The sequence below is a fragment of the Arvicola amphibius genome, chromosome 8, assembly GCF_903992535.2.
Source record: "Arvicola amphibius chromosome 8, mArvAmp1.2, whole genome shotgun sequence".
Classification (NCBI taxonomy): domain Eukaryota; kingdom Metazoa; phylum Chordata; class Mammalia; order Rodentia; family Cricetidae; genus Arvicola; species Arvicola amphibius.
In genome coordinates this window covers 23,501,124-23,526,324 of record NC_052054.1, presented here as the reverse complement: position 1 = coordinate 23,526,324, position 25,201 = coordinate 23,501,124, and the positions used below count along the sequence as shown (strand labels likewise).

Here is a 25,201-nt window from a genome sequence, read left to right as displayed (position 1 = left end):
GATGTTCAAGGCAGGAATGTTTAAGTCCATCAATAGAAGAAGGAAGTTTCGCCCAGCCAAGTGTTCATCAGCATGAAAGCTTTGCACAGATGTCCAAAATTCCTTTTGTCTGGAATGCCACCAGAAGATTCCTGAAGGCAGAGGAGTGTGCTCCTGGCACTTTCAGTTTGAGGGTGATATGATATGTGGAGCAGGCAGTGCAAGTGATATCACCAAATTCCGGGAAATCCCTGAGTGTTCTGTGTCCTTAGCTTATTGAATCTGACTGAAGCATGATCACTAGTTACCCGTATTTTCTAAATCAGGATAAACCGCAGACATTCACAGCGATGGCGAACTGTACAGTTGAGTTTTAACTCAGGCCTACTGCATTAAGATTGTACTTTGCACCACACACTGTTTCCCTCACAGGCTCTTCCAACAATAAAGAACAAATTCTTTTTGTGAGAAAGGATTTCAAAATATACAGATAATCCTAACATACTGGCCAATGGCCAGGAAAGGCACACTGGAATATTTTAACCATGACTCACATTTTTTTTTTCTGTAGAAACTTAAGGCATGAATCATGTAGATCACACAATAACCACTTATCTATTTCCTAGAATAATTTCACCTGGTTTTGTTTAATGTGGTGATTAATTTTATCTGTTAGCTTGATTTGGTCAGGTGCTTAGATATTTGGTCAGATATTATTTTGAATGTGCCTTGAGGATGAGATTAACATTTAAATCGGTTTTCTTTGCATGACATCATCTAGATTCATCTGTTTTCAAAATGGAAAAATTTCTTTATTTTACCTATTGTGTGTATGTGTGAATATATGTGTGTATGTGTGTTACAATTTCCTCATTGTTGTGGTGTGAATGAAAATGGCCCCCATATGCCACATAGGGAGAGTCACTATTGAGAGGTGTGGCTTCGATGGGAGTAGGTGTAGCTTGTTGGGGAAAGTTTGTCACAGGGGTGACCTTTGGATTTTCAGAACATCCAGCCAGGGCCAGTGTCTTTTCCTCTCTTCCTGCTGCCTGTGGATTAGGATATATAACTCTTAGCTCATTCTCTTGCACTATGTTTGCCTGCATGCTACCATGTTTCCTGCCCTAATGATGATGGCCTAAACCTCTGAATGTGTAAATAAGCCCCAATTAAATGATTTTTTAATGAGTGTCCGTGGTCAGGGTATTTCTTCACAGCAATAGAAACCCTAACTAAGCCAATAATCCATTTATCTTTTGAAGGATAAAGACAAATGGCATGTGGTTTAATTACATGGAGAATATAATGTAGACACTCAAAGAAAGAGTGTAGAGTGATGGTTGCCAAAGGTTAGGGATCAGTGGAGATGGGGAGCTGTCAATCAAAGGCAACAACATTTCAGTCAGTAGGAATTCCTTCCCCTACCCACACGGAGGATCCGAGGCTGGCCTCAAACACACTCCATCTTCTTGTCTCAATCTTGCAAGTGCCACAACTCCCATCAGAGTGTTGCTACCTCCATAGCAATAATGACACTGTTGCGTAAGTCCGCGTATCCTGTCTGGAAGGTTGGGCTCCCATCAACAGACACACATGGTTGGAGGAGGACTCAGAATGCACTGCCACCAACTAACTCCAGAAACACTGTCTCTGATTTGATACTGGTCAGTTCAAGGTGGGGAGACAAAGCTTTTAGTGGTGACTCCCTGAGGCTCCAATGGGTAGTTTGAATCCAATAATCACTACAGATGGCAGTAGTTAAACTAAAGGGGTCACAGAACCAAACAAAAAGCCATGAATCTGGCAATGTAGAAAGGACTAGGGTCAATAGGAACGGAATGAGAAGGAGAATAAGCATTGTCAAAGAGTAAGCAAAATGGAATTGTATGAGTGGAACACCTTCATGGAAGCACTTCTCGGTGGACCCTTTCCTTCCCTGTGAAGCTTTCAGAAGCTAATGCAGCTTTAATTCCTGTTTTGATTACAGTCTTGTGGTAGACACGGAGCTAAGCTGCACCCAGATTCTAGACCCACAAAACTGTGAAATTAAGCTGTTTTGAAAAGTTCTGGGTGGAACATTAAACACATCCTTGGGACAAAGCTGGTGTCACAGAAGCAGATTTGAACTGATAGTCTGTGCGCCTGACTCTCAAAGTCTGGGTCTTTTCTAAATAGTTTGTGCAGACTTTGCCTCCCTGGGTCTCATTGCCCTACCTGTCATACCAAAAGGGTCTCCGATTTTCTTAAATGGCGCAGTTCAAGTCTCTATTAATTCTAGTGCTTTTTTTCCCCATTAGAATAAATACTGATAAAAATCACAAGAACACACACTGGCCCAGAAGTAGTCTGGCTTGCTGGCGGCCTTCCAGCTTCCTCTTTCTTTGCCTGTACTGTCTGTCCTCAAATCCTGTTTTACCTCTTTTTCCCCTACCTACCCTTCTCTACCGCTAACCAACGAAGGTTATTCTGCTTTTATGGCATTTGTATGTGTTCCCACACAGTGCAAGTGGGACTATTCTCTGAATGTGTATCCAAGTCTGGAAAGGCCACCTCTAGCGTTCAGTGAATTTACTCCGGCAATGCAGTGTGAAGGGATCCTCTGGTCTTCTGACTAGACATTACCTAGTGAGTAGCAGGATTTGTAAATTAATCCCGCTCAAAAAGAAAAGAAACAGTTTTTTTTTTAAAGAAAAAAAAAAAGCAAGCAAATATCCCCAAGCATACCAAACCCTCCTCTGCTCCCATCCCCCCCCCCCCATCTTTTCTTTACTTTTTTTTCTTTTTTCCTTTTTCTTTCTTTTAAGGGAAGGAGACACGGAAGGGGGAAGGGGTGGCCCGGGTGCTTGGCTGCCAGATGCCTGCCTGTGCTCCTGTAATCCGAGCTCCTCTTCTTCACCCAGGCTCTGAGGGGTTCGGCGCTCTCAGCAGGCTGGTGACCTCGAGGTCATCTGGGTCCCCTCCACGGAGCTGCGGCTGGCCTTGTGCCAGTCTCCCAACCCCGCCGCCCGCGCCGGTACCGCCCCGCGTGGCGACTTCTCCCTTTCCCTCTGCCCTCGGGTGGCCGGCCCTGGGTGGGGCAAGTGAGCTTTCAGGACTGTCCTTTGCCTTCGGACCGCCTAGAGCCAGGGCCACCGCGGGGAGGTTGCGCAGAGCCGCACCTGAGCCCCAGGGGTAAACCGAGGCTGACCAGAGCCACGCCACAGGCTCTGAACTCTGCAGGTCGCACCGTTCCAGCCCCGCAGGCTTGAATCGCCATCCATCCGGCTCGGCTCCCCGGAGCCCTTGGCCCCAAGTATTGGGAAAGTTCTGCGCCGGCCGGAACCTGCCGCCGTCGGCCGCGCCCCTACGCGCGGGACCCGCGCTCTTGAACTCAGCGCGCGCCCGGGGTCCACCTTGCGCCGCCCCGCGCGCAGGCGAGGAGCAGCTGCCGGGAAACCCTATGAACTCTCCAGAAAGGGCGTGACGAAGGGTCCTGCGGGGCGCGGTCCCGGCCGTCCCGGTCCCCACTTCGGTGGAGCTCGCAGGCTGTAGAGAGCAGAGAGGTGAAGGAGGAGGATGAGCGTGTAGCCTCTGGGGACCTCTGCGCAGTAATGCCAGCATGTAAGTCGCCTCCCAGCTCGGACCCCTTCGCACCCCTGTCTATGTCCCCTTCTCCCCTTAGCTCAGCGGTTCCTTGAAAGGTACCAACTGCGGGAACTGAAGCTTCAGGGTTTTCCTCCAGGCACCAGGGACTGGGTATTAGCAAATGCAGCTGGGGCGTGTGTGTGGCTTGCTTGGTTTCTTCCTTTCTCCCCTAAAGAGAGGTAAACTTCACTCTTCACATGGAGGCTTTGTAAAGCAGCAGCAGAAAGGCAGGGCTTCAAGTATGGGGAGAACGTGGTTTGGATTCAAATTAAACAAGAACTAACCGACGGTGCAGCTGCTTGCACAGCCCTGGCTCTACGGAGATAGCGCTCCCTGGATCAACACCTGGGGCCTGGGAAGGTACTGCTGAGCGGGGCAGATGTTGGCTTTGTGCTGTCACCTTTGCTTGTAGAAGTCCTTCTTAGATCTTTAAGATATCTAAATGAGTTTTTCCTCATTGCGACCTCTCCAACCCTGCGTCTTTTTCTTTGGAAATCTCAGAAAAGTTGTCTCAATGTACTACGTAGATAAAAAAGTAATTAAGGAACTTGATAGGGGCTTCCTGTAGAATTACAAGTAGGAGGCATGGGGGAGAGGGTGAGACGGTCAGGAAAAGCTATACAAGGTTTTGCTTGGATGGAATTGCCACCCAAGCTGTGAAGTGCTCGGAGGCACCCGAGGAAAGAGCGGCCACGCGCACTGCCTGGCCTTCCAAACTGGACAATGGTTCTCACAAGGGCCACACTTATCTTTGGGGCCAACTTAGCGGTTATTTTTTTTCTCATGGTGTGTAATTTTACCCTCTGCCGTTTTATTTATTTTGGGGCAGACACCTGACAGAATTTTTGCCCACTTCCACTAACATGTTGAGGAGTTACAGAAATTGATACTTCCCTCGCTCCACGACTCCATCCTTACTTATTTCCACTTCTATTTCCTTTTCCAAGTTAGCACCCAGCCAGGGTCTTGAGTCTTTTTGCCCTCTTCGTTGCTCTGTCCCGTTCGGCAACCCCAAACACATTAAAAGGTGCCACAGAGCACGCCAGCTTCACCCTCCAGGCTGCAGCTCTGAACCTGGCACTGTGCCCTGTAATAAATACCACTTATTTTTGTTAAAACTCCATTTGAAGAAATGCCACACCTGCGAGTTTTACAGTGTTGCTTATGGCAGTGGAAGAGGCAAATGGATACCTTGTAAGCATTTCTTTTGGGATAGAGCCAGCCATCTACCATAAGACTCGTTCCCCTACGCAGGCAACAGGTTTGAAACGACTGTGAAGTTCGTTTCCAACTTCAGTTTTCCTGAAAACATACCCCAGTTCTTCACAGGAGATATTTAGGCTGTTTTCTTTCAGCCTTCCTGGATATCAACTGCCTCCCTGGATATCTAGAGTACATGGAATTAAAAGCAACACACACACACACACACACACACACACACACACACACACACGACCACATAAGGCATGCACACGCATGCGCGTGCGTGCACACACGTTACTCTCTCTCTCTCTCTCTCTCTCTCTCTCTCTCTCTCTCTCTCTCTCTCACACACACACACACACACACACAAACACACACATGTGCGCAACTGCATGCGAATGCGATTACCTAAAAGTTGTGAAACTCATCAACAGGTAATGTAAATTTTTCTTGATAATGCAATTAAATTATTTAATCCATTTGAATTCGGTGCGATTAAATTTATGACTTCTCAGGGTAGAATCATGAATAAGCAGTCATCTAAGGCTTTTAAGTTTGATTTAAATTTCTTTACCAAATTCTTTTGATGGAATTTTTGTGTGTGTGTCTTTCATGAGCATTATGCATATTATTTTCTGGGCAATGGTTTGAGATGTTTTAACCCTTTTTGGCTGATGAGCAAGTTAGAAAACATGGAGATGGGTCCAATCTGCCCAAGGTAAATAATATTCCTGTTATTTTGTTGAAAATATTGAAATGGTAAATTAAGCTATATTTTCAAATTTTAATTGCAGTAAGTAAAAATACACAGGCTTCTTGAATGTCTTGGTCACATCTTCCTTGTGGAGAAAAAATTTATATATTGCTACACTCAGATTTTGAAATTATAGAATATAATTATGAATATATTTAGGAGTTGTAACAACAGCGTGTTTTGCATGCTCCGAAAAATTAAGTAGATTTTGCAAGGCTGGCTTTTGTTGGTCTCACAGTGCATGAAACTACTGTTCCATTTATGGCTTATATAAGTTACATGTCATTGTGCCTGTCCAATGTGAATGGTGAATGAGGCTATTGTCTGTTTGCTTATGGGAAATATTAGAAGTTCAGGGTTGTTACTGTCTGACTGAAGTGTCACTCTGATTTCTGGAAATAATGATTTGAGAGAAATCTCATTTATATATTAGAAAATAAACTGATGATAATGTCTTCAGACACAGTCATGCTTCCAACTGTCCACATGTCATATAGAATTTACATTTCTGATGAAAGAAGTTTTTAAAGACTATCTAGTACTTAGACTAAATACAAAGTATGTGTAGTGTTTGCGACCAGACGTATATATTTCCATGGTTTATTCCTAGCTGGATGACATCATTACCTCATCCATGCTAGTTGACATCATGAGGCATGCTGCTTGGTCGAAATGATAATGTTTAAAGGATGCATGAACTCAAACGAAGAATTCCAAGTTAACGAGTAGGGCTACCTGGAATCATCTTACCTCCCTTTTACTCAGAGGGGAATTCCTAGGAATGTCTTTTTAGATTATTTAAACGATGGCAGATATAATGAAAGCTTACATGTTTATGATAAAATTGGTTAAAAAACACAATCAGAAAGAAAAATATTTATACTGTAATAGAAAAGTATGTATATGACTTAGTCCTGCCAATCCAAATAAAGGAAATCCAAGAGAGACACTTCTGTCAACTGACAGAGATCAAAGCAATGCCACTCACCAGCAGGGGTCACAGCGAGGACTTGCCCCAGTGGATAATGGGAGTAATTTAATTTTTTTAAAAAAATAATTGTAAGCCTACAAGAAGTTCCAAAGTATAAAACAGAAAATACAAAAGAGGCTGGAGATATGGCCCATCCCTGAGGGACCTTACTGCTCTTGAGAGGTCAGGAGTTCAGTTCCTAGTCCTCAATTAGATGGACAGCTCATAATCACCTATAACTTCAGCTCTAGGGATCCAGCACCCTCTTCCGGCCTCCAAAGGCATCTACACACAGGTGCTTACACACATAAACACATACATACATGCATATAAAATATAAAACAAATCTTTAAAACTGTGAAGAACAACTGAATATCCCTTTTTCAAGAATCATATATTATAAACACTAGCTTTATTTGTTTGATCCTTCCCTATAGACCCCTCCCCTACAAGACTGTCTTTCTAGAATCTTCTGAAACTTAGCCTGTATCAAGGCTTAGAGGTTTACTTTTTATTAAAAAATTTTAAGATAAATGCAGATTCAGCTACAGTTGTAAACAATTTAATACAACAATATCACATATATCCTTTGGCTAAGTTTTCATTAAGAACATTTTACACAACTATAGAGCAGAATAAAAATGGGATGTTGATAAATTATAGCTCTCTCTCTCTCTCTTTCTCTCTCCCAGTTTATCTAGTGCCTATTTGTGCATGCACTCATGCGTTTGTGCTTGTATGTACCTTTCTCTCTCTCTCTCTCTGTGTAGGATACATTTGTTTAAGTTCTCACGTTGGCTTTATGCTATGAGTCAGTCATGCATATTCTTGTTCAAATGAGACAAGCTTTGTGAAGACCTGAAAAATAAGTGAGATTTTTGTAGAGGGGGAAGCCAACCTAATGAAAGGGTCTGAATTCAGTAATAGAATAGCACACTCTTTTTTTTCCCCTTAGTCTCGGGAATATGACCTTTCACTGAAAGAAGAAACGCTGTTATGAGCAGGCTCAAATATGCTAAATCACTGTTCATTTTATCCTGCTAGATCTCAAGGTGTTCTCTGCCACTTCCAAAGCTTTTTATGAAAATATTTGCCATAGATACATAGTGGGAATATGGCCAAGGAATTTAATTCTGATTATTGATATTAGTAGAACTAATATCCTGCCAATTTCTCTATTAATTTTAAAATGTCTTCACTAGCTTCACATAAAATTGTATCTTTGAGTGAACCACCGGAAGTAGCAGTAAATGGTAGATTTTGAAAATCTTTTGCTCAGTTTAAAGTCATGTCTGCTAGTGCTTATGCATCTAGCTGAAATTATTCCTGTGAAATGTCTTTGTTCTCCAAAACTTTTGGAAATGGGCTCAAGCGTACTGTATTTTGTAGCCTATTGTTTTGGTGTAGGATTGCAGCAAAGGTAAACTGGCCCTCACCAGGTGAATTGGAAGCCAGAGGACACAAAGTGTTTGGATCTTACTACTGATTCTGAAAGCTGGGCAAGTCGTTTAATCTCTAATTTTCTTACCTGAGGGATAACAGGTTTATTTGCAGAATGAAAAGGATTCTCTTCAAATTATACAAGGCTATGACTCTATGTTCCTTTAACACGTGTTTCTTGGGGGCTAAAGAGATAACTGCATGGTTAAGAGCACTTGCTGCTCTTCCAGAGAACCAGAGTCCAGTCCCATCATCCACATCATGTGGCTCACAACCACCTGTAACCCCAGTCCCAGGGCATCCAACACACACCCTCTTCTGACCTCCATGGGTGCCCATATGGACCTGGCATGTACACACAGAGACAGAGACACATAAATAAAAATAAAAATAAATCTTGAAAAAAAAGTTTCTGTTCTTGGTCAAACCCTGAGACCACAATGAAGCCTGTACCAAGTTAAAGTTCCTGTTTAGAACCTTAGTAACCCTGCTTGGGATTTTCCATTCTTCTGAGAAAGTTGTTTAAATTTCAGGGATGTATCTTTGCTAAGTGATCCCCTGAGAAGAACCATAGTGCTTTCCTTCCCCTGTTCTAAATTTATTTGTTTCTGTTCTTCAGTAAACAGTAAAGTAGATGAAAGTTGGCTTGTCACATGGTTTATGTTACAATACAAGTGTTTTCTCTGTCCTGGCTCCTTTTGTGTCTAAAGTGAGGGAGTCTTGAGTCCTGGAATGTGTCAAGCCCTGGTCTTCATTTGCAGCTATTGCCTGATAGGATTGCAGGCAGCTTTGGTAGAAACAGTTCAAGGATCAGCTGTAGTCCGTAAATGTGAGAGCCCTTTATAAGAAAGGGGAATTTGCGTGGAAAATAAACGGTGCTTGGTATCTAGGCTAAGGAATGTGCTTCTGTTTGGGAGAATGTATGAATTTAAGAGAGTGAGCATTGCTCATAGATTGATGGAGGAGAATCTCTCCATGACACATAGAGTGAGAAGCTAAAAGGGTGACAGAACTCTTAGAAAGGCTGGTGGCAGTCAGCTCTGTTTGTTCCTTTTCATTTTGTTGACCCTCAGTTTCTTCTGTGAGATTCATAAGCTAGACATCATCCTTTGGATAATGGTTCTCTAAACTTCTTTGAATTTGTAATTGTTCTTTTGTTTTAGAAGCGCAGCCGATTTATCCCCAGTACGAATGGGAAACACCTCATTCTTGCATTGTCAATAGGAAACAGGCCCGTTCTTCCAAATAAGTGCCCTTTCTCTGTGGCAGACTACATAGTTGTGGAAGCCCCTGCTGACTGAGCTAGAGGTAACAGATCTTTCTGGGCTGTAGTAGCTCCTTTACAGAGAGTGACAAGGCTCAGGGTTTTAAGTATCCCCCCGCAAAGTGATCATCCCCCAAATCACACAGTCAACGGAGGAACTGTAATAAGCTCTTGCCAATCCAGAGTCCATAGCAATTAGTATTAGTGTTTTTACGGACTCAAACCTGTTCCTCTTAATCGGTAACGACTTTTCACTTCAAATATATTGGATGGCAATATCTGAAAACATGTTTGGCCTACCAAAACAATTCCTCTTCAGGTCTTACTCTTGTCTTAGAAATTCCAAATGTACAGCTACCTGTAGCTGGAACTTGTAGAATGTGGAGTAAATGCAAGATTGGGATGTGGACCTCAGGCACTACGTAAAGTGTATTCTTTTATAGCAAGCATGAACAAGTATATTCAGGTGATGCTTGAGGTGGCTCTAGGGTCCCTTGATGGATGTTGGCATAGAAAAATGAGGCCTATCATCTGCTATTGTTTAAGTGTCTTCCTTTTCTTATCCACTGGGTAGAATAAACATCTACATTACCATGCCTGGCTTGACAGTAATTATAATAACAGCTGTTATTTATGGAATGCTTGGGAGATCTCAGGTACTGACTTTTGAAGACATCGTCTTATTTTGAAGATATTCATCAGTGGGTCAATGGGCCAGGTGCCCTGCTGTTCTTTACAAGTGACACACAGATACAAGAGGTCACATAAAATTTTGGGATTGCACAGGTCTATTTATTTATTTATTTATTTGGTTTTTCAAGACAGGATTTCCCTGTAGTTTCTAGAGCCTGTCCTGGAACTAGCTCTTGTAGACCAGGCTGGCCTCGAACTCAGAGATCCGCCTGCCTCTGCCTCCCGAGTGCTGGGATTAAAGGCGTGCACCACCACCGCCCGGCTTGCACAGGTCTTAGATAGCAAACCCAGACCACTTTTACTGTAACTCATATTTTCTTTCATACAACTTACCAAAAAATGATTCAAAATGTATTCTTAAGGCAAGTATGGGAATCCTTTCGTGTATGTTCTCTCACCTGAGTGTTTCCTTGACTTCTCCTTTAGTGTTACACACTTGACCCACAAAAGCAGATTTTAGGGTTTTAAAAAGGATCTTGTCCTTCTAGAAGTAAAATTGCTCTCTGGTAGTAATTGCAACTTTGGTGTCTCTTTGGGTATTTGAAGCCCTGGTGATTTATTCCTGTTGCTTCCGTGCTTGCCTGCCTGCCGTTACCTCTCTCAGCATCAGTTCTTCTATGGACCCTTGAACAAATGGCTTTTATTCTACTGTAGCCTTCACAGCTTTCCTCTTTTAATGATGCTGACTCAGTTGAGTCTGTTGTGAGCTGTGATAGCATTGAGCCTTTCTTTAGTAAGTACATCTTTTGATTTAGATATGACTGATACTGCTGATCTAGCAAGATGGGCTACCAACCAGGTAAAGGCCTTTGACCCTAAGTCTCATGACCCAAGTGTTTGATCCCTGGAACCCACATGATGGAAGGTAAAACTAGCTCCCAGAAGTTGCCCTCTGATGTCTACTTGCACATGTGTACAGGTATACACAAACACACAATCCATGTAATTTAAAATAGAGAATGAAAATATTGATACACAAAGATGGGATGTTTTCACCTGCATCTAACATTACTTAGCAGTGTCTGAACTACTTGATGATTACTAACCATTTGAAAACACTGAGAGTTGGGTTAATTTTTTTTCTCTGGAAAGTTAATACTTCAGTGTTTCATTTTAGGGAAAGAAGAGAAATTTAATTTTATTTTTAATATTACCCTTTGACAAGAGAAGTTCTCCCATGAAAACATTTTCTTAAGATCTAAAACAACAACCCCCACACACAAAAGATCTAAAACAATACAGGGAAGAATAATATAATTATCTATTAGATGTACGTATATATCTGCTGCTGTTGCAGAGGTCAAAGTTGAAATAGTTTTATTTTCTTAAAGAATTCTGGTTTATTATTAGAATAATTTGAATATTTTCACATCTTCATTAAGAAATTGCCTACCATGTATATTCTTGTAAGGAAGGTACAAGCAAGTATGAGGTGACACTCTTTTCTGAAAAAATCTCTTGCATTCTAAGAAACAGGAACTTATGCTGGACCAGAGTTAATTATATTCCTGGAGGTCACTCACACTTAGGACTGCTATCCTACTGTATACTTGACCTGTTTATTTAACCTGCCTTTAAGAGAACAATGTAAAACTAACCTTACTTGTCTTGTATTTCCCTTGTAATTAGCTTTCACAACCTAAGCTAATGCATAGCTAAAATCTTAAATTATATCCCTCCAGGCCCAAGCCCAGAACAATGTATGTACATCATTTGCTGAAAGCCACAAATTCCAGAACTTGAAAGCAACTTCCTAAATCTAGCATGAAAGTTAAAAGCCACTATGTATGGATATTGGTTGATAGTGGTTTGTGTTGTCTTGGTCAGTTGGAGCCTATGACTTAATTCATTTTAAAACTCAGTTTAAGATTTATGTAAAGTATCCCAGTCCTTCCCTGTATGATGTTTCCTATGATGATCGGTAGGGACAGACACCAATCATACTTGGACACATCAAAAACACAAGCACAACACAGAGAGAGAGAGAGAGAGAGAGAGAGAGAGAGAGAGAGAGAGAGAGAGAGAGAGAGAGAGAGAGAGAGAGAGAGAGAGACAGGGACAGGAATAACAGATTCATAGGATAGCTTTTAGACAGGTGTAGATTCTGACTCATGCAAGAGACAGGCAGGAGACAGAAGACACAGGTGTTTTTAAATAGAGAATTCAAATTTGGACCTGGACAAGTGTCCAGGTAAGAGATAAAATGGATGAACTTGCTATGTATGTATGTGTGCATAAGGGTATGTGTGTACTTGTTCATACATGCGTGTGCAGATGCCTGTGGAAACCAGAGGTCAGCATCCTGTGTCCTCCATCACTATCCACCTCTTTTTTTTGGATCTGTAACTGACCTTGAAGCTCTCTCAGTGGGCCGGGCCCTCAGGTCAATGTCCCACTGTCTCTCTGTCTTCAGCACTGGGGTTACAGGCACTGGTTGACTTTTTTTTTTATATGAGTGGTGGAGATTGAACTCAGTTCCCTAGGCCTGCCTAGCAAGCACTTTACTAGCTCCCCAGCCTCTGGATGTCTTTCTCTTTTGCTTGAAGGGGATGATTTGGTCTTCATTGTCTTTCAAGTCTCTTCTGAGGACATGGCCAAGAACATTTGCTTCCCATTCCTGAAGCTCTGGGTTCTATCTCTTATACATTAAGTTCTTTATTAGAAAACAAGACTAAAAGGTTTTTTCTGTATTAAATGCCTGCTGGTAGCTGAGAAGGGTACCTGCCCTGACTGTGACTTTTGTCATTAATTGCAGGATGGTGGATACACAGGGGATAAGGTGCTGCCATTGGAGGTGGAAGCTGAGCACCCTTCTGCTCCCATTTGCTTTATGGATTATGTGTGTCCCCTGCTCAGGTAAGACTCTCTTCAGAGCTGGATTAGCAATGATTTCACTCTCTTTTTTGGAAGGCTGCATCTTATTGACATGACCTTCACGTTCATCGTTTCCATTCCCCTCCACCTCATTACCATGCTTCTGGGCTTTGCCTTGGGCTCTGGTCTCCATCTTATCCCTGTTCTCTGTGAACCCTATCACTACCATCATTGTTTTTGTTTCCTGATGAGTTTATTTTTTTAAAATCTTAGCTGTCTTCCTTCTCATTTTATTTGTTTACTTAGCCCACAGTGAGTGACGAGTTAACCACATAATGGACAGGGCGAGAACACTGGCTGTTTCTTCTGTTGAATAAATATACTGCACTTGCTTCCCCTTCCAAGTTCATATCGTCATTTAAGGAAAATGCAAACTTTGCCATTTTTACCAACCCTGAGTTGATTAACTGCTGTCAATATGGACTTTGTAATTTTCAATGAGGGAATTTGCAATGATGCTTTTTAGCTCACAGTTTATTTAGGCTATTTATTTATTTATCTGGTATAAAAATTGATTTTATTTACAGTTTTTAAAAATAATGAAAACGTTTGTTTTTTTGTAATTGAAGGTTTTCCTAATCTTTGAAATAGGATCCTCTGGTTGTTGGAAATGATTTTCTACAAATCATTGCATTAGTAAACCAACTAGACTATGCCCTGTGACTAATGTTTTAAAGGAAAATCATGTTATTGGGTATACTGTTATAAATGATATATTTAAAGCACCTTTGAAGTAGATTATTCACCAAAATTGCTTACTCGTGAACCAACACACTCAACTTCTTCTCAGTATATAAAGGCTGTTTTCTGAGTCACCAAATGTTTTTAAGCCTTTTCATCTACTTTCTTGGAAAATCCCTGGCATTTTTTTTTTTTAATTTTCAAAACAGAACTGATTTTTGGGTGCATTCTTGCGTGTGTTCGCTAGAATATCTGTGTAAAGTCAGTCTTTCTCTTCCTTAGTCATTGCCAAAAGAAAGCACATTTAAAGGGATCTGAAAGTAAGACAGAGATGGAATTTCTGTGATGTACAGTGCTGAACTATTTCTTAACCTTCAAAGTGGTTTTTCAAGAACCAGTTGGATGATGTAAGATAAATTATGAGGTGAAAATTAGTTGAGGTCTGTTTACTTTCGTTTCTGTGAGGTCATGCGTTTGTAAACTTTCAACATTTCTGCAAACCAGCGTACCTCAAATTGGGCTTTTGTATTTTACATGTCATCGTTTTAACTGACGTGTACACATTCCTGAAGCTTGGTCTCTTGAATAAGTGAAAGGAAACATATACTTTGAAGTAAATTGAAATAAGTCATCCAGGCTGGCTGGGCTGGAACGAGAAACGCCTAGAGGGTGCAGGCTGTTTGGAAGCACCCACATCTGAGACAGCAATCTGAAGTTTATTCGAAGTTGTTCTATGACCGCAAGTATCTATTCTTTTATCAGGCATCTCTATTGACTTGCTCCCAGAGTGCATCAAATACAGTTTCTTTGCATGGAGGGTTTTGTGTTTGCTTTTCTCTACCCCTTTCTCCCTTAATGTGCCACAACTTCACACACAAATGCCTGAATTCCCATAGGCTTTAGAGGTTATTACAGACATTTGGATATAAAATTCCTGCCTTTTGTACTAACTCTGCAGTGGTGTGCCTTAGAAGGAATTCACAGACATTTAAAATGGTTCAGATTACAACTTTAGAGAAACTTAGTTTTCAATCTTGCCATTCGCAGAAGTCAGCTTCACACTGTATTTAAAGAGAACATTTAGTGCTTAACTCTAATGTTCCCTTTGTGCATATTCCAGCCTTTCCTGCCTTTGGTTATGACTAGATCATCTCGGGTTCAGGGTTGTTTATAATGGCAGCTTGATGCTAATGTTTCTTAAATCCTCATCTTCAGTCCTTAATCCTAGAGTCACTTGTGTGGTTGCTAATGGCTTCTCCTTAGATTTAGAATACCTCTCAGATTTCACATAGATGATTTCCAGTCCCCCCAACAAAGTTCCATATCTATTTCCTTGTCAGCCTCTACAATATACCATACTACCCTAAGTTCTCTCAATGCTTCGTTTCTTAGACACACATCTATTCTTTGACTTCACCTTTTTTCCTCAGTTTTCATGTTCTTCCTAAGCATATACTTGCTTCTTTTTATGCTCTTGTCTTTGTAAATGTTCCTCTTTCACAGTGACTCTCAACCTACCTTGATGTGGGGTTCCCCTCTGTAGGCTGTGAATATCATTGGTTAATAAAGAAGCTGTCTTGGGCCTGTACAGGCAGAATAGAGAGAGCTAGTAGGCTGGGTGGGGGGGTAAACTAAAGGCTGGGAGAAAGAAGGCAGAGACAAGGAGATGCCATGTAGTGGCCACCAGGGGCAGATGAGCCAGAACCTTACCGGTAAACCACAGCCATGTGGCAATACATAGATTAACTGAAATGGGTTAAATTAATATGTAAGAGCTAGCCAATAAAAAAATCTAGAGCTAATAGGCTGAGCAGTGATTTAACTAATACAATTTCTGTGTGGTTATTTTGAGTCTGGGCAGCCAGGAACGAACAAGCAGGTTCTTAAAATACTTCCTCATGTTCCAAACTTTTAATGTAGTTCCTCATGTTGTGGTTACTCCCAAACCATAAAATTATTTCATTGCTACTTTATAGCTGTAATTTTACTACTGTTAGGAACTGTAATGTAAATATCTGTATTTTACAATGATCTTAGGTGATCCCTATGAAAGGTCATTGGACCCACCAATGGGTTTTTGGTCCACAGGATGGGAGCCATTGCTCTATCTGATGATGCCTTCCCAACTCAAAATTCAGAGGATCCCCATTCTCATTCTTTTCTATTACTCTTAATAATAATATATTCCTATTGGAATCTTTTCATTGCAAATATTTTGCTGGTTTAGTTGAAATAGCAAGAATGGACAATTGACAGATCTTTTTAGACTGTTAAAAGTGACAGTTCAGATGATTAATGTTAAACCCTTATAGTTTATTTCTAGTAACATCTATACATATATAACATCTATAACATATATAACAGAAAGGCAATGTCAAGTGTCCTATTAGGTAGGTTAGTAATGTGTTTTCATGGGAAAAAGCAATTATTGAAAGTAATATATGAAAAGCAACTCATTGTCTCTTGACTAGTGATGAGTGTAACTTTGACAAGAACTGCAGCATAACTGGTAGCACTTAAATGAAAATTTAAACAACAAATGAATTTTTTACGTACTAACTTACCAACATTTAAAATATTTGACAATATCCAGTAAAATTGAAGGTGTTAAGAAAAAAACATCATTAGTACCCTTCCATAATAGTGACTGAAAATATGTTATAATACTAGAGAAGGTATATGCTATCTTTGGATGCTACTTCTACATGAAGATATCTGTCCTATAAAGAAATTAAGAAGCATGTGTGAATATATGTGTTAGTGTGCTAATGTAATAACATACAATTGGAAAATGCTAATTGTTCATCAGCAAGGTAATGGTTATATGAATTATTTTAACATTCATATAATGAAATACTGCATAGCTCTTTAAAACAATGAGGTAAAACTGTGCATATTTGCTTACTATGATGGCTTGTCTAAGATAATAATGGGTAATTAGAAATCAGATTATAGAGGAATATGAAATTATCCCACATTCTAATGGGTCCTATTATAGAATTGAAGCATTTTATATCTGTATGTTTGTATGACTTCATAAACATAATCAAACATGAAGCAAAGTACACCAAGCTTTCAAAATGAGTACTCTCTTGGGGAAGGGAAAAGACAGTGATAATTTATATACTTGTACATTAAAAGATAATTAAGCCTTTTTGTATGTGGTAGGAGAAAGACATATAGGAAGCAAAGACGACCTTGTGAGAATCTGCCCTCTCCTTCCACTGTGTGGGTCTTCGGGGTAGAATGCTTGTTACTGGGCTTGACCAAGTTCCTTTACTCCGGAAGACATCTCACTGCCTCAGATTTGACTTTACAGTGAGCATGCATAATTATTCGATTTGAAGAAAACTTAATGAATTTTGTTGTTTTACTTTTTTTTAAAGAGCCACACAAAAAAACGGGTTAGAGTGACAGCTTCAGACGATGACTAATCTCTTGAGTTACTTAACTGTTACTCTTTCTTCACTTGAAGATTCTTAGAAATTCTCCAGATAATGACTTCTTTTTATGCATGACATTCTGTGACTCTAAAGATAAATAATGATACAAGAGCAGGCAGAAATTATGGCTTCAAGTAGGGTACGGAACAAACAGCCATAAGCCAACGAATTCCTAAGCAACCAAAAGCTAGTTTCCACACAGATAGACTTAGTCATGAGCAATGAGGAAGGCCCCTTCCTCCTTCCCTGAAAACCAGTGGCATCAGCAGGTTGGTGTCTGACACCCAAGAAACCTCATCTACAGAAAGGAGAAGTAATTATGAAAGTAAATTTGGCCCCAAATGCTGGGTACTTTCTGTCCAAGTGTAAAACATAGTTCTATCAGGCAAATGGCAAAATGTGTGCTTTCTGTTATTGCTTGAGTGTTAACGTTTTCATGATCACAGAATGAGCGAGTGCAATCTAGTATCTGTTGCAGTGAAGTCTGCATTTATAGGAGACTGATACTGTACATATTTTAAGATTTGATCCAAAATGTCCAGAGAAATAATCTTTATGAATCTGTAAAAATCTAAGCCATTTTAGTCTTAACGTATACACAGAGTGACTAAATGCTTTTGCAGGCACTGATACATATGTTGAAGTGCACACGTTTCAGCAAGGTGCTCTGATTTTCTCTTGGACCAAAGCATTAAGAGGACCATTTTCCCATCCCAGACCTCAGGTGAAAAGAGCCAGTGTGATTGGACAAATAAAGCTTAGAAAGTGGAATCTGATGAAATCAAAGAGGGAACCCTACAGAAGAGATTGCAAAGTCAGTTACTTCAAAATGCAATGGGTGTGACTTATTTCTTACCGTAGTGTCAGTTCCTAGTGGATAACCAATATTCTGGAGTCTCCAATGAGACCAACACCACATAGATGGTGTGATGGAGAAAGGAATATTGACATAGAATCCCCCCTTCCCTGCTCAGGCCAGGCCTGCCTCATCACACGTGTCATCCTTCAGAAAGAATTCATACCCAGAACTATCTGGACTAGAGAAGTCAGGGCATGGGTGTATTGCCAGATTTAAGAAATATTCCAGAGCTCTCTCTCTGTCTATAGTAAGCTCTGAGCCATATCTTGTATGCGGCAGGGGGTGCACATGCAAGTGTGGATGCCTTTATTATCAGGAAAATGTGTGTGTGTGTGTGTGTGTGTGTGTGTGTGTGTGTGTATGTCAGTGCTGATTTATTTTTAAGCAAAAAGCTTATTGACTTAAAAGAAAATGAAGCATAATGGAATGGCTTTGTTCACGTGTTTGCTGCAAGGGCAGGAAGACTTGAGTTTGGATTCCCAGCACTCAGGGAAAAGCTGAATACGGAGGTGCCTGTTCATAATCCCAGTGCTGGGAGGCAGACAGAGGATGATTCCCTGGAGCCTTTTGGTTACTCTGTCTATCCACACTGGTGAGCTCCTGGTTTAGTGGGTGACACTTTGTCAAAAAGTAAGATGGACAATAATTGAGTAAGACACTAGACATCAACCTCTGGCTTTTACCAACATGTGCACTCATGTATACACATGCTTGCATACACACACACACACACACATACATACATACATACACACACCGAAATCATGCTCTGGAATAGTAAAGTTGATAGGAATAAAAACGTGGGCTAGGTATTGAAAAGTGGTCCTTTAGAATGTTCAGGGTGGTATGGCTATAGGTGAAGAGTAGTCACTTGGAAGACATTTATCCTTAAGAGCAAATCTCAACCTAGACAGATGCTGCTGCAAGTTGCATACGACTCTCTTAACAATTGGTTACCAAGAAAATAAAACAAGCTGTCAATCCCATTCCCTATCATCACTTGGCACAGGAGGGAAACTCTCACTGGGAGGAGCCAGTGCTGGGAGTCTTGAGCATGGCGTAGGCTCACTCACCAGCTATAAAGAGTGTGAGTTAGGCGGACGGTGTTTTCTGTATGAAGACATATAATTGTTTTATTCCAGAACTTTCTCTAATGTGTCATTTTGTTCAGTTTGGCTGTATTATTTTGTAAGGTGAATTAGTCCTAGAGATGGACAGAGAGGTAACTTTCTTGCACAAAATAAACTTGACAAACTCTAGACTTTGCTTTTGACACTGTCCTCATTGAAGGCTGTAATATCATGGCTCTCAGGAAGTAAAGAATGTGGAAAAGAGTAAATGGAAAGGAACCACATGGAGAGAAAACACAGTCCAGGTTTAGAAAGCAAATACAGCTTAACGGAAGAACGTTGGTGGTTAAGCGAGAAAATATACTCAACCCACGGTGGGTGATGAAGTCACATCCATACCCATTGCCCCCGTTGAACTATAGTAGTTCAATGCCTGGAAAGAAAACAAGTCTTTTGCTTGCTCCGTGGGTTTTCCCGTCATCAGCTCAGGCTAGCTTTATCCTTCTTCTAAAGCACACACTCCAGGAGCAATAAACTTGCACAAAAGGAGCTACGTAATGTAGTGACTTTGTGGTTGAAGCTAATTTTCTTGCTTAAAAAAATCAAAAGAACTCTAAAGCTATTTTCAATCATTTCTAGGATTTTTTCTAAAGAAGATGGTTCAACTTAATATTTACATCAAAATATCTTAATTTATAGTCATTTCCAAATCAGTTTTACTCAATCTTGTGGTTTAGAAATAATCTGTTTTAAAAATAATTAATTTTTTTCTACAAAAATTAAACTACTGTAAATCTAAAACAGTGCACCCTCGAACACATTCTACTTCAAGACTCAGTCCTCTGGTTTAGAAAAACAGAGGGTGTTTGCTCTAGAAGCTAATGAAGAGCAAGAGTCAGCCATTTAAATAATCAGGAAATTTTCATTAACTGTGTGATTACACTAGACATTATTCCTGGTTTGAGACATGGCAAAGAATAGATAAAGTCTTATAATATATGCAACTCCCCTTTTAGAAGATCTTTTTCCTGACTAGAACTTTAAAGATTACCATTAATCTAAAACACAGACCCAGAAAAGGGAAAGTACTTCAAACAGGAATCTACATTATCCCCTGCTTTTGTGTGCATCTTCAGTTTCTTCTGTCCTTTCCTCTTATTTGCCTATCTCTTAACTGTATGTCCATAAATTGTGTACATCATGCACCATTGATGCTGGCCTCTGCTGAGGGTGAGTAATGGTTTTGATGAGTTGGAGCCATACTAAATAAAATTAAGAATGGAAAATGAGGTTTCCCTGATCAAGGGAGTACCACTGGATAGGCCTTTAGAGACAATATACCCTCGTGTTATACCTCCTTTCCCTTGAATTCTTCTAGTCAGGCTGTGTATGCTCTCTGGCTGGCTCTACAGAAGTTTTAGCTTTCTATTCAGACTCTTAATCTCATCATTTCTTGACAATAGTGACTTGAAAATCTATTGGTTGGGAGAAGATCATGACCACAAAATTTCTGTTTCAATATCAGTAAAGTCTTAACATTTCAACCAAAACTAGGTCATGGGATTTTTATCTAGTGGGCTCTTTGATTTTCATTTTTATAAGACCTGACATCACAGCTGGTGGGTAGGTAGATACTCATTTCTTCTCATTTCCTGATGTGTATTATAATACTGGCATGTTCCTGGAGCTAGGTCTGAAGAAACAATGCTTTGGATGTTAAGTCATTTCTTCTATTCTAAGTTGGTGTTCATATACAGATGTAACACTATGCAGATGCTTCCACCACTGGGGGTGTTTTCTGTAAACCTGCTCAAAAGGAACTGAGTTGCTTTCCAAGCTGCTATATTAAGATTTTTGGATTTCTCCTAGCAAGATAAAACTTAGTTTGTCTAAAGGTTAGGTGTACTATATCAGAGTCTCCTCCTTCCCTCATTCTTACTAAAGTTTTAGAGGTAATATTGATATTCATAAACTTTAAAATCTAGGGACTGTGTCAAAATACCAACATACTTGAGGTTACCTTCCTTACCTTCCTCCCTTCCTTCTTTCCCATCTTCTCCCTTCTTTTTTCTTCTTTCTATGACTCTTTTCCTAGCTCTACAGAGCTAAATCATAACCTTTTAGGGAGAATGACAGGAGATATAATAGTGGGATGTAGGCTGACATTAAATTTACTAAAATTGTAAACATGACATCAATTGATGACAGTAAACATCTCAGAAAAGTTTTCAGAGGGGGGTAATATAAAATGGCCTTCCAGTATGGGCTATGAATGAAACATTTAAAAGTTGTATGCCTTCATCATTGAGCATTCTAACAAATTTTTTTCAATTAAAATTATGGACTGACTGATGACTAAAACTGCTACCCTGAGAGTGGACTGTAGCCACCAAGGGTCAACTTGACCTTCACTGATAACAGAAAGTGTGAATCACAGGAATGGGTATGACAGTGGAGAAAGGTGCATCCAGACAGGGGAGTGTGCTGGTGCAACTGTAGATGCCTTGAAAAGGGTTTTCTAGAAATGATGTGGGAGGCTCTTCTGTTTGAGTTGATTTCATTGGTTAATAAAGAAACTGCCTGCCCATTTGATTGACCAGCCCTTAGGTGGGTGGAGTAGGCAGAACAGAATGCTGGGAAGAAGGGAAGTTAGTGAGATGCCTCAGGCAATCGCCATGCCTCGCCTCTCTGGGGCAGATGCCATGCCTCTCCTCTCAGCGTCAGATGCAATGAAGCTCCAGCCCAAGATGGACGTATGCTAGAATCCTCCTGGTAAGACACCACTTCGTGGTGCTACACAGATTATTAGATATGGGTTAATCAAGATGTGAGTAGGTGGTACTACACAGATTATTAGATATGGGTTAATCAAGATGTGAGTAAGAGGCTGAAACTAATGGGCCAGGCAGTGTTTAAAAGAATGCAGTTTGTGTGTTGTTATTTCGGGGCATAAGCTAGCCAGGTGGCTGGGAGCTAAGGCGGCGGAAACGCAGCCCGCAGCTCTTACTACAGAATGGCGCCCAACGTGGGGCTTGAACCCATGACCCTGAGATTAAGAGTCTCATGCTCAACAGAAGGAAGAGTTGCAGAAATAAGACTTTGTGGGTAAGCATAACTGATGATGTTGAAGAGAAAAATATGCCTTCAAGGAATAAATGTTTTTAAAGGTAGAATTGTTGGATATTATGTCAGTGTGAACTACATGATCAGGCATCAAGAAGTCTGTTGATGTTTGCAAGCTGATGAGAGAGAATAATTGTTTCACAAATCAGTCTCAGGTCTACCTAGATTTCGTTGAACTTGAGCAATCACTGACATAGGGTAAAACACAGATTTTGACATGGAAATATATAACAATGTTCTTTAAAAACACAAAGACCTTCTCAGTGGACAGGAACTTCATTCCCTTTGAACTGCAGGCAGGAGAATATTGTTAATTAACATGATAAACGTCTGTGAGTTATTCTGCTCCTGGTGCTGACAAAATCAGGCAGAGGTGGTTTCATAGTGGCTATATTGAGTAATTTCTGTTTTATCTTATGTTTTCTGGCTAGATATTCCAGATATCACAGGCTCAAAGGTTGAGTTCACACTCCATCTCTGTAATACTAGCGGTATTGAGAACCTAAAGCAGAATTACTAGGTCAGTCTGGGCCAAAGCATACTCCTGCCTAAATAACTTTTTGTTTTTTGAAAATATTCCATTTTGGTTTATTTAGTAAGTGAATATGATGTGTAGCTAATTGAAATTCTCCAGTAAGTTGATAAAGGATTCTGTGAATTGATTTGCTGTGTTATATTCTGATCTCTTAAAAAATTATTAAATCATTTTTTGAGGTTGTTATATAATTACATCATTTCCTCCTTACCTTTCCTCCATATAAACCCTTCTATGTACTAATACTCTTGCCCTCTTTCAAATTCATGACCTCTTTTTCTTTAATTGTTTATATACATAAACAATTATATATAAATATAATAATTAAATATATACACATATATATTTATAACAGCCGTCTCAATCTATTAATTGTGTATATATACATTTTCAAAGATGACCATTTGGTATCTGATAACCAGTTGGTGTGCTCTACTCTGTGGAAGAATATTTCTCCTTCTCTCAGCATCCCTTAGTTGATTTTAGTACTTTGTGTAGGGTTGAGGCCTCGTGAGTCTTCCCCCATTCATGTTAGCCTGTCTATTGGTATTCAAGTAATGTTTAGACAGCTAAACTGATGAGGCTTCATGGCTGTAGCTTCTGTAATACTATTTAGCTATTAAAAAAATGAAGTCATGAAATTTGCAGGCAAATGGGTGGAACTAGAAAAGATCATATTGAGTGAGATGACTCAGACCTTGAAAGACATATGTTGTATGTGCTCTCTCATCTGAGGGTCCCAGCTCTAAACCAGCGATTGTGAGTATATAGACTGGAGTAACTACAGGAACTAGGAGAGTAAACTGGAATCATTGTGGGGCAGGGGGCAAGAGAGAGGGGAAGAGTACAAGCAATCTGAGGACAAAATGGGGAAATAAGAGGGGTTCTAATGAGAGAGGGGAAGACTCCATATTGAATAAAGGACGAGCGTAAAACGGCACTAATGATGTCTAAAAAAGTTGTAAGTAACCCAGCCGTTAACTGTCTACCTAAATATACCTATAACACATGGATGTTGGTGTATGTTCATGTATGTTTTTAAATGAAAAATTCCCATAAGCCATAGCCCATCTAACAACATCAAGCACCATGTCAAAAATTATTTTTTTAAGTCAATGGTCAGAGTTGTCGCAGAGACTACCAAAGCCTTATAGATGATTGCTTTTTCCCTTGGTTGCCCCCCAGAAATGGAAGGTAAGTCCCTATTGCTGAAGACACCATGAACTTTAGACACAGGGCTAAGAGAGGCCCACAAGCTGGATACTTCGATCTTCCTATAAAGATATATATTAATGTTGTATCACATTTTCAAACACAGTAAATTTCATGACATTATCCAAGCTTTTTGAAAGTGTTTGGAAGTAAGCTACTAAGGATGATAGCACATATGAGTTGCCATCACAAAACTGGTTGTAATACCTTCCCACTGAGAAAATTGAAAAGGTTTTAATAATCATATTTAATTTTCACTTTTAAAGATACAAATATCCCTATCCTTATCAACCATGATGGGAAAAAAGGTGATATAAAACTATGAATTGTCTTATTTTCAAAACAATAGCCAGTTATAAATAATTGAATAAATAAGAAATGGAACAAGATAGCAATCCATGTTTTTAACGACTCGTCAATTTCTTTCTTTGTGTACAGAACTATGTTTTCAATAGTAAATATTAATTTCATAAAAAATGTAAAATCAGTGCAAATTTTTCTTCTTTCTTATAAGTTGAGGCATATATAGGAGTAATGCTTGGTTTCACATATATGTATACAAAGTATATTTATATTGCTTACCTAAGCAAGTTCTAGTAGTTAATATTTTGTGTAAGAAATTCGTTATGGATAAAGATAATCTTGCTTTAAAAGGAGTATTAATTTATTTTATAAGATTGGCTAAGATTAAAAATACCAAAAGTTACTCTTGTTCATGAAGATGTGGGAGGAGTGTAACTTTGATGCATTGCATGTGCAAATATGAAGTAGTGTGATCAAAGAAAAAAGAATGAAATTGTTTCTTTTATGTTACACACACACACGCGCACACACACACACACACACACACACACACACACACTATGGTATCTCTGATTAATTAGCTAAATGAACCAAAAACACTGTTCACAAAAGACAATTTTACAAGGATTTCATAACACCATATTTCACATTATGGTCCCAAGCTGAAAACTATTCAAATTCCCATCATCTTGTAAATGGATAAACAGATTTTATTATTCTCATAAAATCCAATGTTACTGAGCACGAGTGAAGTGACCTATGGAGACCCATGGCCATGTGAGCTGTGAATCTTTCAGACTTGTTGAAGAAAGGAAGGGACATCGAGTACAAACCTTGTGATTCCATTCCACAGAGTGCAGTGATAAAATCAGGAAATCACAGCCTGTACAGAGCAACCGACTGCAAAGGGACAGTAAGTAAGATAGGCTGAGTGGACGGAAAGCTCCAAATGGTGGTAACTGTCTAACAATACAGGAAAATAAATATTATTATCAAACAGTATACTTAGAATTGGTAATTCCACCATTTGTTATGCATATATATGTATATGTATGGTAATATGTGTGTGTGCTATATATGTAAGATACACATATATGTGACATATATATATATATATATATATATATATATGTATATATGAATCTTGTACTTCAACTTAAGAAATCTCATTAAG

The 25,201-nt window shown here is 39.8% G+C and overlaps 1 protein-coding gene across 3 annotated transcripts in view; it reads left to right on the top strand.

Moving 5' to 3' along the window:
- The first annotated feature begins 3,106 nt into the window (after window positions 1-3,106).
- Adgrg6 (adhesion G protein-coupled receptor G6) overlaps window positions 3,107-25,201 on the top strand; it is a 131,594-nt gene continuing 109,499 nt past the window's right edge. For all 3 annotated transcript variants that reach the window (XM_038340104.1, XM_038340103.1, XM_038340106.1), the window contains exons 1-2: window positions 3,107-3,579; window positions 12,683-12,783. In XM_038340104.1, the coding sequence (XP_038196032.1) occupies window positions 3,578-3,579; window positions 12,683-12,783 (103 nt within the window). In that variant the 5' untranslated portion in view covers window positions 3,107-3,577. The remainder of the gene's footprint in view (window positions 3,580-12,682; window positions 12,784-25,201) is intronic.